Consider the following 12,705-nt stretch of genomic DNA (forward strand, 5'->3'; position numbering starts at 1 on the left):
AATATAGGAATGATATTTCAACCTTCAAGCAATAGCAAGAAGAGTCATTTTATGAGGCTTGGGAGAAATTCAAAGATTTGTTGAGGAAGTGCCCAAACCACGGCATTCCAGAATCGATTCAAATGGAGACATTCTATAATAGGCTTAATGGACCAACAAAGAGCATGGTTGATGCATCATCTGGAGGAGCCCTTTTAGAAAAGACATATACAGAAGTATATGCAATATTAGAGAGGATGGCATTCAATAATTATCAGTGGCCTGTAGAAAAATCAAGTTCAACTCCAAAGAAGGTTGCTGGAGTTTTGAAACTCGATGTTGTAACAGCACTGTCAGCACAGATTTCGGCTTTGAACAACTCTATCAAGACGTTGAATCTGTCTACGAGCTAAAGCACAACCATTCAATGCCATAACTGATGCTATATCATGTGTTTTCTGTAATGGTCCCTATGTTTATGATAATTATCTACAAAACCCTCAATTTGTTTGCTTTATAGGTAATTACAATAGGAACAACAATCCATATTCAGATACCTATAATCCCGGATGGAGGAATCATCTAAATCTTTCCTATTCTCAAGGAAAGCATAAGGGACAAGAACATCATCAACAACAGCAAGGACAACAACAAATGTCCTCAGATACAACAGGAAGGTCATATAAATATCTATACCCTCCTGGATTTATGCAACAGCATCAGCCTAGACAACAAGTTGATACATCAAGTACACTGGAGAGCATGCTGAAAGATTACATGACAAGGAGTGATGCTAAATGTAACACCCCGTATATATCCGGTAGTGTTATCATTACATCGTATTAAGCTACGCTTAATTAAAAATGCGGAATATTCTTTTTCTTTTCAATTATGACGTCATTATCAATTACCAACTTGATTACTTAATCAATTTCATAAAATATCGCCTGAATGTAAATTGCAATAAGACATCTACTGAAATACCTCAATATAACATATAAAGTGAGTATCTAAGTCACGACATTACATCACGTAATCTGGACAATATCCTGATACATTAATACAACTCTAATTAAAACAAGACATAACAAGTCTACGTGGCACGGACAATCCCCATGCTCACCAAATCAACAACGTCTCAACAAGATAATCCAAAAACATAAAATGAAACTAAAAGCATATAAGCAGCAAGCATATCCAGCATCCAACAAGTCAGCATATAATATCATCAATGTCTAACTCAACTCCGGCCTCCTGCCGCCTGAGGTCTCAACATTACCTGACCCTAAAGTAAGCATTCCCCAAACGTGGGGTGAGATCTCTAAACCAGGAATCTCAGTAAGACTAAGGGTCCTCAAGGATCTTCCACCCCAAGCTCACTTACATGTGCAATATAAGTTCTAAAAGAATTTATATCAATATCAGTTCCAAAACTATGCAGTGCAACATATATTCATGCCATGTGTGTTTATCACTATTCTACTGGCCAGAGAAATGTAGGAATACGTCTATTACCCACACGTAATACAAGGAACATCGCTTGCACCTTACCCACAGCCTCACCATCTTGTATATACCACATACTCAGGCTTGCCGTATAGGTGGAACACCACATGCATATCATAAAGGCACTAGCATATAACAGCTCAACAGCATTTCCAAAACATCAAAAGCATGTAACACAACATGCATACAACCATACCCCCATGGGACATGGTGGAACCACAACATGGCCAAACCGAGGACACGAAAGCTTACCTTGCAAGCTCACTATCCAATGCCAAGAGTCCTCACAGCTCAAGTCCAACACACAGCAGATCGCAATCTGATTTAGGATCAGCAAGTGTATCAACATACATAGCTCAAAAGCATTAACATAAAGACTACGTTCTCCTTTTACAATTTACGTCTTAAGGCTTCCAACAAAGCCACAAGCCCTTAATCACAAGATTCTGACTTAGTTCATTAATTACAGAAGTTCAACTTCATCAATCTAGGGTCCACAAACCCACAATAGCCTACTGTACCCACAGCACAGCTACTGTTCTTCGAAATCCCAGAATATCCGGATATTCCTCGGGGATATATCCGGATATCCAATATCCGAATATCTTACTGACAATATCCGGATATCCAGATCCCCATATCCGGATATCAATATCTGGATATCCATATCCGGATATCAATATTCGGATATTTCACGGGCAAATATCCGAATATTTCGCGACAGAAAGCAGTTTCTGCATTTCGCGAAGATATCCTTCAAAGGTCCAACTTTTACAAGATATACACGTCCAAGGATTCATTTTTAAGCATATACAGGTTCACATAGTTGTTGGTTACTCCATTTTTAACCATTAACATGCAAAGACATCACCTTTAACCTATCAAAACTCAAGATCAAGGGAGGGAACTTACTCAAGGCCTCAAAATAGAAAGTGAAGGTGCTCTTGGAGCTCACCCTTCAGCTCCAAGGTGCTGACTTGGTCCAAGCACGAAAATGGATCAACAAGAAGGGTTCTTCCTTCACAAAGGTGACACTTTGAAGCTCAAAAATGTCATTACCAAGGTTCTCATCAAGCAACTCTCAAACTCAGCCCTTAACCCAAGAACTCAGAGGCCAAAGACAGCAAAAGGGACACTCTACCACCCTCATAAGGATCACTCACACATTGCCCAAGTGTTTAGATGAAAGAACAAGCATCAAAGGTGATTACTTGGTCAAGAATGGAGAAGGAAGCCAAGGAACACCATTCTGGTCAGCCACACTCTACCAAGTCACGTATAGCATGAGTAAATATCTAGGGTTTTGTGCAAATGAGAGTATATATAGCCACTTTAAAATAAAACACACAGTATTAACTTTAATTGCTATGCTTAGTATTTTAATCCCAAACTTTGGATTCTTAACCTACACAATTTTACAAGAATTGACATATTTTTATTATATTTTTCGGAGAACCTTTCCGGTATGCGTTTTTCATAGCCAATATCAGTTTCTGGCACCAGCTCTCATTATTTGGACTTGAAACTCGTTTTACAAGTCCTATATATTATTCTAGTAATTATCATGCACTTATTATAATTTTTCGGGATACTTTTTCGGTACACATTTATACCGACTAGCAGAACCCGTATCTGCACTTTTCTTCCGAAAAGCGACTTTCAGCATTCTTAATCACTTATCATAATTATTAAAGCCTCTTAATAATTATTAGGGTCAATTATGGAATCATTTCCTAATTTAACATAATTAATCAGTTAAATTCCTTATTTAACGATGCCAGTTCTTAAATTCACCCCACCTTTTTAGGATTTTGTCCTCAAAATCAGAAAACATACCTGATCGAAACTCGGGGTACTGCCGGAGAAGCTCGTCCTCTCGCTCCCAAGTACACTCCTCAGGAGTTCTTCCGGTCCATTGCACTTTGACCATCAGAATGATCTTGCTTCTCAGCTGCTTCTCGCCACGATCGAGAATCCTTAGTGGTCCGACGGGAGTCTTTAGGTTCTCCCGAACCTCCACATCATCCGGTTGCACCACGTGCGAAGGATCTGCTATGTACTTCCGAAGCTGAGACACGTGAAACACGTCGTGGATGTTGGCCAAGTTCGGAGGCAAGACAAGCCGGTAGGCAACAGGTCCTACTCTACCAAGGATCTGGTATGGCCCAATATATCGCGGGCTCAGCTTCCTCACTCCGAGTGCCCGACCAACACCGGTGAAAGGTGAAAGTCTCACAAACACGTGCTCACCCTCACTGAACTACAGTGGACGATGCTTGACATCATAGTAGCTCTTCTGGTGATTCTGCGCTTGCTTCAACTTTTCACGGATCATCTGGATCTGCAAGGTGGTATCTTGGACAAAGTCCAAGCAAAAAGCTCATTGTCCCCAACCTCAGACCAACAAGTAGAAGTCCAACACCTCCTACCATACAGTGCTTCGTAGGGCGCCATGCCCAGGCTAGCATGAAAGCTGTTGTTGTAAGAAAACTCAACCAACGGAAGGTACCTATCCCATGCCAAGCCTTGCTCCAACGTGCAAGCTCGCAATATGTCCTCCAATGTCTGGTTGGTCCTCTCAGTCTGTCCATCAGTCTGAGGGTGATAGGCGGTACTCAATCTCAACTGCGTACCAAAAGCCTCCTGCAGCGCCTCCCAGAATCGAGATGTGAACTTCGGGTCCCTATCACTGATGATACTCTCGGGCACCCCGTGAAGCCTCACGATCTCGCGAACATAAAGCTTGGCCAACTGCTCCGTAGTGAAACTCACCTTCACTGGAAGAAAATGGGCAGACTTCGTCAGTCTGTCCACAATGACCCAACTAGAGTCACAACCTGCCTGAGTCTTCGGCAATCCCACCACGAAGTCCATGGAAATACCTTCCCACTTCCACTGTGGTACCTCAAAAGGTTGAAGTTCACCAGACGGTCTCTGATGCTCAATCTTCACCTTCTGGCAAAAACCAAACACTTGGACACAAAGACAGTAACATCTTTCTTCATGCCCGGCCACCAGAAGTTCTTCTTCAAGTCTTGATACATCTTAGTAGCACCAGGGTGGATAGAAAATTGACCTTTATGGCCCTCTGCCATAACCTCTTCGGTCAACGGACCTCGAGGAACCACGATCCTCTGCTGAAACAAAAGAAGTCCATCATCATTCCAAGACACACCGTCTTGGTTCTTCACATAATCCAAACACTCTCTCTGAACTTGTGCCTCTTTGATCTTTTCTAACAGCTCATTCACAATGTCTGCTGCTTCCATCTCGAGAAGTGCACTCCCACACGGAGCGGTCACTGCCAGGTTTCGAAACTTCTCAACCACATCGAAGTTACCAAGTAACAAACTGGATGAGCTACGGGTTTTCGACTCAAAGCATCAGCTACCACATTGGCCTTGCCAGGATGATACCTCAACTCGAAGTCGTAGTCCTTTATGAACTTCATCCATCTCCTCTGCCTCATGTTCAACTCCTTCTGGTCGAAGAGGTACTTCAAACTCTTGTGGTCACTGAACACCACAAACTTCAAACCAAAAAGATAATGCCTCCAAATCTTGAAAGCAAACACAATAGCAGCCAACTCCAAGTCATGAGTAGGGTAGTTCTCCTCATGAGATTTCAACTGCCTCGAAGCATAGACAATCACTTTGCCCAACTGCATCAACACACAATCTAGCCCCTTCCCGGAGGCGTCGGTGTAAAGCTCAATCTCAAGCGCAGGATCAGGAAGGACCAACACAGGTGCAGTAGTCAGTCTCTCCTTTAACTCCTGAAAACAGACCTCACACTCGTGAGTCCACACAAATGGAGTCTCCTTCCGAGTAAGGCGAGTCAAAGGGAGAAACATCGTGGAGAAACCCTTGATGAACCTCCGATAGTAACCTGCCAAACCCAGAAAGCTCCTCACTTCCGTAACTGTCTTGGGCCTCTCCCAATCCAGTACGGCCTCGATCTTGTTCGGATCCACTGCAACTCCTTCAGCAGAAATAACATGCCCAAGGAACTTCACAGACTTGAGCCAAAACTCACACTTGGAAGGCTTCGCATACAGCCTCTTCTCCTTCAGCACTTGCAGAACAGTTCTCAAATGCTCCACATGCTTCTCCTCCGTCTTGGAGTAAATCAAAATATCGTCAATGAAGACGATCACAAACTGATCCAGGTACGGCTGGAAAATCCGATTCATGTAATCCATGAACACCGCAGATGCATTGGTGAGTCCAAACGGAATCACCAAATACTCAAAGTGATCGTATCTCGAACGAAATGCGGTCTTCGGGACATCCTCCGGCTTCACCCGAATCTGATGGTATTCGGACCAGAGATTAATCTTGGAATACACGCAAGCACCTCTGAACTGATCCAACAAATCATCAATCCGAGGAAGGGGATACTTGTTCTTGATTGTCACCTTGTTCAGCTGCCTGTAGTCGGTGCACAATCGCATTGTCCCGTCCTTCTTCTTCACAAAAATGACCGGTGCTCCCCAAGGAGACACACTCGGTCTAATGAAATCTTTCGCTGAAAGATGCTCAATGTGCTTCTTCAGCTCTGCCAGCTCCGGTGGCGACATTTGGTATGGAGCTAATGAAATAGGCCCCACACCAGGCAACAGATCAATGGAGAACTCTATCTCCCTCTGTGGCGGAAACTCAGGAATCTCCTCAGGAAACACCTCGAGGAATTCCCTCACCACAGGAATGCCAGTGATATCCTCCTGTGTCCCACTCACCAAACCTCCCAACATGACATATCCATATGCCCCTGCTCTCAAGGCTCTCCTAGCCTGCAGCAACGAAATGTACGGCGAGGAACTAACTGTGGAATCACACGGAGACATCACCACACGCTTGGCACAACAGTCAATCAATGCACAATTTCTGGACAGCCAATCCATGCTCAGAATAACCTCCAAGTTGGCCATCGGCAATCCTATCAGATCTACCGAGAACTCACGGCCCTCCCACTGAAATGCTACATCGTGATAAACAGTGATCGCATCACACTTTTCTCCGGTGGCGGTGGTAACCCGCAACAGTGGAGAAAGCACAGACATGGGCAACTCAAACCCCACAGCAATCGGGGTAGCAACAAATGAATGCGTAGCCCCAGAGTCAAACAAGACCTCAACAGATGATGCACCAATGGTAACAGTACCTCTAACAAGGTTCAGAGCTCGATCTGACTGCTGACGATCCAGAGTATAAACTCTCCCAGAAGTGTTAGTATATGGGTGTCCTAGAGACAATCTTTTAATTAAATAAGGACGTTAAATGTAGACCTTTATTGTCGCAAATAAATAATAAGCACTCTTTATCCTGTTTCATATTATGTCTCGATATTATTGTTAATATATATTATGAATAAACTGGATAAACCCCTTGGAATAGAACAGGTATCTCTTGAGTATTTGTGATGAGATCACAATCATGAGGATTCAAGGATACCACACGTTTATTCCTAATTTTATGTTCCTAGTCTAGAGACACTGAGAATGGGGATCAGTGATCTCGGATAAGACTAGCACGACTTATCTACTTGTATACGGATACAAGGTAAAGACCTCATGTGCTACAGATATGGAGATGTCTTAGCTAAAGTCGTGGGTGGACCTATGAGGGTGCTTGGTCGAACCAAGAGCTGCTCGGGAATATCTTTTCAGAGAGAAAGAGTGCAGAGTAATAATCAGGATTGTCAACAAGAGCAATCTACTCTGACTAAGAGCAACCCTCTTCAACTATACGCAAGCGTACGTGTCAAGCAATATAGGGTATTGTAGCCCCAGATTTATCGTCCTCAGGGAGCAGTTGTGAAGTAAGAAGCACTAAAGGAAACTTAATTTGTAAAAAGGAGCGATAAAAGAAAGTGCTATTCTCAGCTAAGCTTCACAAAGAGCAATCTCTGGGCAGCTAGTTAAACAATGTTAACCATTCTGAACCAGATGAGAGCAGTGAATGACTTAGAACGGTCATCGAATAAAAAGGTATCAATTTAAGTAACTTCACGAGCTGTCAACAAAGTGAAAGTAAGAGCATCAGCTGGTAAATCACAGTTCAGTTATCGTGAGGAAAAGGTTGTGATAGAAGGTTGAGTTAAGATTAATTTCAGAAAAAGTCAAGTAGGTGTTACGGGTTCCATGTTTTCATCCCTTTGGTTAACCCTGCTTGGTAGCATATTTTACAAGTGGATTTTTCTCCTTCCCTTGTTTTGCTATAGGTAAGCAGAGGGTAAGGCCTTACTCTCCACGTTACTCCATAGTACTTGGAGTTATATGCAAGAAAACCATGCTGCCTTCTCAAAAGAGCATGGATTCACATGGCAGTGCTCCTCATTCCAGGTATTTATCCCTCCTTTCTTCAGGCTAAACTACCCCAGGATCTTGAGAATGCTCCACACGCCTTTGTCAGTGTTTCATCAACCGAGTGGTCCCGGGATGAGGTTGCCAGCCCAAAGGGTTTCACAAAATCAATAAATTAAACCAAAGAGCAACTCAAAATTCATTTATAAAATATGTGTTCCTTACAAAGTTATCCTAAGACAAAAGGGATTACTTCTATGGAACCCTCACCTACTTAAAGGAAGTTAGCTCCTAGTGAGCATTTTTACAAAAAGAAAACAAAGAGATAACGAGTCCTAGGATGGGCGCTGATGATCCTCTTTATGAGGATTGCTTGTTCTTTTTATAGGGTTCTTCATTTGATCTTCATTGTTCCTTTCATCAAGGGTCTTGCTTTGTTTAAATCCTCTCCAATGGTAGCTTTGCTTCTTGCCAGCTCAGCTCCGAATAGAAATCCTCTCCAATGGTAGCCTTGCTTTTTGCCAGCTTGGCCTTAAATGGAAGTGGTCCCCCTTGCCTTTGGCTCCCTCTGTGAGTGGGAGTATCGGATTCAGGGAGACACCTCCACTCCTTCTGCTGCAGCTGACGTGGCGGCTTTTGATTGCTCAACTTCTTTGCTTTCATACTGTAGCAGAGGTAGCACCTCCACCTTCTCTTTTGTGGCTGACTTGGCGGCTTCCCATTGCTTCCTTTGTCTGCTGTTGTACTACAGCAGGCTTTTTTTACCTTTCTGCGCGACACTCCTTCTTCTCTCTTCATTTTGTGGTTCCTTCTGATGGGCCTTAGGTGTCCTGAACAAAGCAAACTAACCCAACAGTCATATGAAAAAGATAATGTTAAATTTGCTCCAGGTCTACCTTAACTCCCACTTTCGGTATTGCTCTGGTCCACTATTCAGAACAGTTGCTCTATATGGAAAGAAGAAGGTTGAAAGGAGTGATTTATAACCAAAACATGGGTTTTGTGGAACAATTTACACTTATTGGGCCTCAACTCTTGAGGACCATCAACACCCCAAAACTAGATATTACTCGTCCCGAGTAATCCTTCGCAACCAACAGCCTTCTTGTGGCAGGCTAATGCTCCTTGAGATTATCGATGAAGAGTTAACTTAACTCCTTCCATCGCTTCATTAGAGCACTCATCTGACTTGTGAGTTTCACTAGCTTCATTGTGTGTGTGACCTCTTCCACTCTTTTAGTCAGTTTCCCACAGAGTTGCTTCCGGATTGAACTTTTTGGCTTGATTTCTTCTCTTACTTCTCAGCTCCCTTCTCTATTTCTTTCTTTTCAGGTCTTTTAACTGGAAGTCAATTACCCTTGTCTTTGCATAAGGCTGACCTTCAACAGCATGCTCTTTGAGCGACTCTTGCTCTCACCTTGATGACTTGAGCTCTTTGAGCGAAATTTTTGGAGCAGAGGAGCTGACCCTTCTCTTTTTTTTTTCTTTTTTTTTTCAAACCAGGGGCAGAGTAATTTATTTAAATAGCCTGAAGTTCTTTCCTTGGTAATTCAATAAGTCCACTGAATAACAGAGGTTCCGATTTTTGGAGTGCTGCTTTTTGTGCATGGTGTTGCTCCAAATCAGAGTGGTGCCCTATGTTGCTTTGTTAGAAACTATAAACTCTTTAGGGCATCTCAAGGAGCAAAATCCTGGGAAAAAAGAATCATTGAGTAGATCAGGACACTTAGGACGGTAAACTTAGCAAAAATTAAAAACAATATTTTTTTTAAAAAATAAAACAGGGTGGCGAATCCTTGGTACACCACAGAAGTCATTTATCTAAGAGCAAAGTCAATAACATTCCACCACAAAACTTTCAGGCATTCATTCCAATCAGATTTAAACAAGTTAAAAAAAAAATAGGGAACGAATGAACCTGGGGTCACCGTAGCGACCCTTAATGCTCTCCAGTTTCTTGTCTTGCTCCGCTGAACGGAGCATTTGTTATTGCTTCTGGAGGGAAGACATTTGGAAACGGTGGATATGGAGTTTGTCCCTTGAATTTTTCTCCCTGGTTACTGGCGAAGATTTGATCCCGAGCTCTGTAGTACAATCGGAGTTGAATTTCCTCCTCTTTGTTCTTCACCAATTCATCTTTCAAGAGCCCGATCTCCTCCTTCCAGTCTTTTCTGTTTTTTTCGTGGGCTTGCTCCCTTTCTTCCATTTTCTTGTTCATCATTTCTACTGCTTTCACCAGGTCTTTCACCGTGTTCTGCAAGGTTGAGGATCCTTCTCCTTCCTCAATCTTCCTTTTCAGAGGCAGTGGTCCAGCATTTTTTATCTGGTCAAGTTCATTCTGCAGGGCCACCTTTTCTTTGTTAATGAGCAAGCTGGCTTCTTTCAGAGATTGCAGCTCCCTTCCAACTGTGTCTTCTAAGGCTTGCACTTGAGTGGCTAGAAGGTCTGCTCCGAGACCGAACATAGTTTGACATTGAGTCATGTCAATTGTCTCGACTAGGAACTGCCTTCGTCCACTTTTTGCAAGAGCTCTCTTAAAGGGAAGTTTTTCCCTTCTTGGAGTTTTCTGAGGTTCTTCCTTCACATTGCCCGAAACTTCAGCTTCTTCTTCTTCCTCCTTTCCTTCTTTTTCTTCTTTCTCTTCTTTTTCTTCTTCCTCCTCACTTTCCAATCCTTCATTGTCTCTGATTCTTTTTATCGTGGACTGATCAATGTCCGACCCTTCTGGAATGATTTCATCCGAAATCGGGATATTGGCCTTTAGACCAGACCTCTTGCACATCTCAGTGACCAGACAAGGGAAAAAGAAGGGGGAGTTTCTTGGTGCATTTGCCACCAGTTGTTTGTAAACAATCCTCCCAACATCAAACTTCTTCTTAGTCAAGATGAAGAAGACTCGCACTGCTCTTTCCCAGTTTACTCTAGAGTCATTGCTCACGGGGATCAGACGGGAGTTAATAAAATGCATCCATACCTTTGCTTCGAATTTGAGTTGCTTCCTAGGGATGGATTCCTTGGTTCCCCAGGTTGCTCCTTCTGAGCCTATTTCTCGGAGCACTTCTCCAGTTATGGCCTCATCTTCTCAGCCATCACAGTATCTATTAAACTCATCTTGTTCAGCAGGAACTGAAGCAGTGTTGTATGCTTCGTTGATTTCTTCAGGGGAGAAGTCTACTTTCACGCCTCTGATGAGGAGTTTTGGAAGATCTTCTTTCTTCATCCCCTCCATGAATGCAGTCACGAACTCGGTGCGAGCTCTTGAGGGAGGCTCAACGAAGAGTTCCCAATCCAGTTCTGCTATATCCTCGGTCAGCCATCGGTCGAGATCTCCGTGTTTGGAGCTACTGAGGACTATGCCTCGTTCTGGTATGACTGTGCGGTCGACTGTGGTTTGCTCAGGCTTGAGCTTTTTCCCTGTTCGGGTCTTCTTCTTGGAGATAGAAGCAACAGGTATAATGGCCTTTGGACGTGTCATAGTGTAAGGTTTTGAGTAGGAGGGATGGAGTGGGGAGTAAAGGTTGGATTTTTGTGGGTTGAAGGAGAGAAGATTATGAGAATGAAGTAATAGTTCTGTGTTTGTTTATAAAGGTAGGAAGGAGAGGATGGGAAGGTTAAAACGCTCTGTATGGTGGTGATCGTGGCTTTGCTGAGTGGTGGATATGGGGGGAGAATAGCGTGCTGCACATAAATGCCTGGGGGAAAGCAACTGTCCTCTGCTCTGACGGTTTCTTCTTTTTGAAACTGCTACTCCCGCTTGATTGGAGGGATGTGACAGCACGACGTGGAGCTGTTATCCTTCCGTTGCTTCCGCCACTCGGTTTTCTCTCTCTTTTTTTCGCATGCGGCCCATTGCAGGCCCTTGGGTTAAGAGGGGCAAGTGGATCAGCCCAATTAGAACTTGGTTTCAACATTAAGGGATCAAATTCTAAGTGTTGGTTGCTTCTTGCTTTTGGGATCAGGTTGCTCAAGAGCAACCCCAAAACTAGCTTCCTGCAATGGTTAGCACATTAATTTTCTCAAACAAAGACAATAATAAAAAGAATGACGTAGAAATAAATCTGGGTTGTCTCCCAGTAGTGCTTCGTTTATAGTCTTAGCTCGACTTGTTGCTCCTTGGGTCAGACTTCAGCTGGGTCATCGAGATGAGAAGTCAGTTTTTCATGCTCCTTGATCCCTCTATTATACTTTTTGAGTCCGTGTCCATTTACCCTGAGCGTTGCTCCAGATGTTTCATGAGCAATAGTAAATGCTCCATTGGGAAGTACTTCAGTGATTGCATATGGTCCCTCCCATCTTGATTTCAACTTTCCAGGAAACAGCTTCAATCTGGATCGATACAACATCACTTTGTCTCCAACTTCTAACTCTCTCTTGATAAGCTTTTTATCGTGCCACTTTTTCATCTGCTCCTTGTAGAGGTTGGCGTTTTCATATGCCTTGCTCCGGAATTCTTCCAGTTCAACCAACTGGAGCAACCTTTTTTTCCCAGCTATTCTGGGATCCATGTTTAGCAATGTGATGGCCCAGAATGCTTTGTGTTGAAGTTCCAGAGGCAAGTGACACGCTTTTCCAAAACCCAACTTATAGGGGGAGCAGCCAATGGGCGTTCGATAAGCTGTTCGATACGCCCATAGGGAATCATCCAATTTGTTGGACCAATCTTTTCTATCTGGGTTTACGACCTTTTCCAGGATTTTTTTATCTCCCTGTTGGACACCTCTACCTGTCCGCTGGTCTGTGGGTGGTAAGGGGTGGCAATTTTGTGCTGCACTCCATATTTCTTCAGGAGCAATTGGAATTGTTTGTTCATTAAATGTGTACCCCCGTCGCTGATAATTGCTCTAGGGGTTCCAAATCGAGTGAAAATATTCTTCTTGATGAACTTCAGCACTATCCTGACATCATTGGTGGGGGTA

General features: G+C 43.3%; 1 protein-coding gene and 1 non-coding gene across 2 annotated transcripts; both read right to left on the bottom strand.

Annotated features, from left to right (window-relative positions):
- On the bottom strand, window positions 1-106 carry LOC133293241 (small nucleolar RNA R71). The gene has a single exon (XR_009749033.1). It is a non-coding gene; the product is annotated as a small nucleolar RNA R71 (small nucleolar RNA).
- An 11,601-nt stretch (window positions 107-11,707) lies between these two features.
- Window positions 11,708-12,294, bottom strand: LOC133293239 (uncharacterized). Its single transcript, XM_061491778.1, has 2 exons — window positions 11,914-12,294; window positions 11,708-11,779 (listed from the first exon to the last, which is right to left on the bottom strand). Exons 1-2 carry the CDS (start codon window positions 12,292-12,294, stop codon window positions 11,708-11,710), a joined length of 453 nt encoding a protein of 150 aa, XP_061347762.1.
- Window positions 12,295-12,705: the final 411 nt, after the last annotated feature.

The sequence above is a fragment of the Gastrolobium bilobum genome, unplaced genomic scaffold, assembly GCF_033153095.1.
Source record: "Gastrolobium bilobum isolate Gb01-03AN ecotype WA unplaced genomic scaffold, APGP_CSIRO_Gbil_v1 utg54819, whole genome shotgun sequence".
NCBI classification, from domain to species: domain Eukaryota; kingdom Viridiplantae; phylum Streptophyta; class Magnoliopsida; order Fabales; family Fabaceae; genus Gastrolobium; species Gastrolobium bilobum.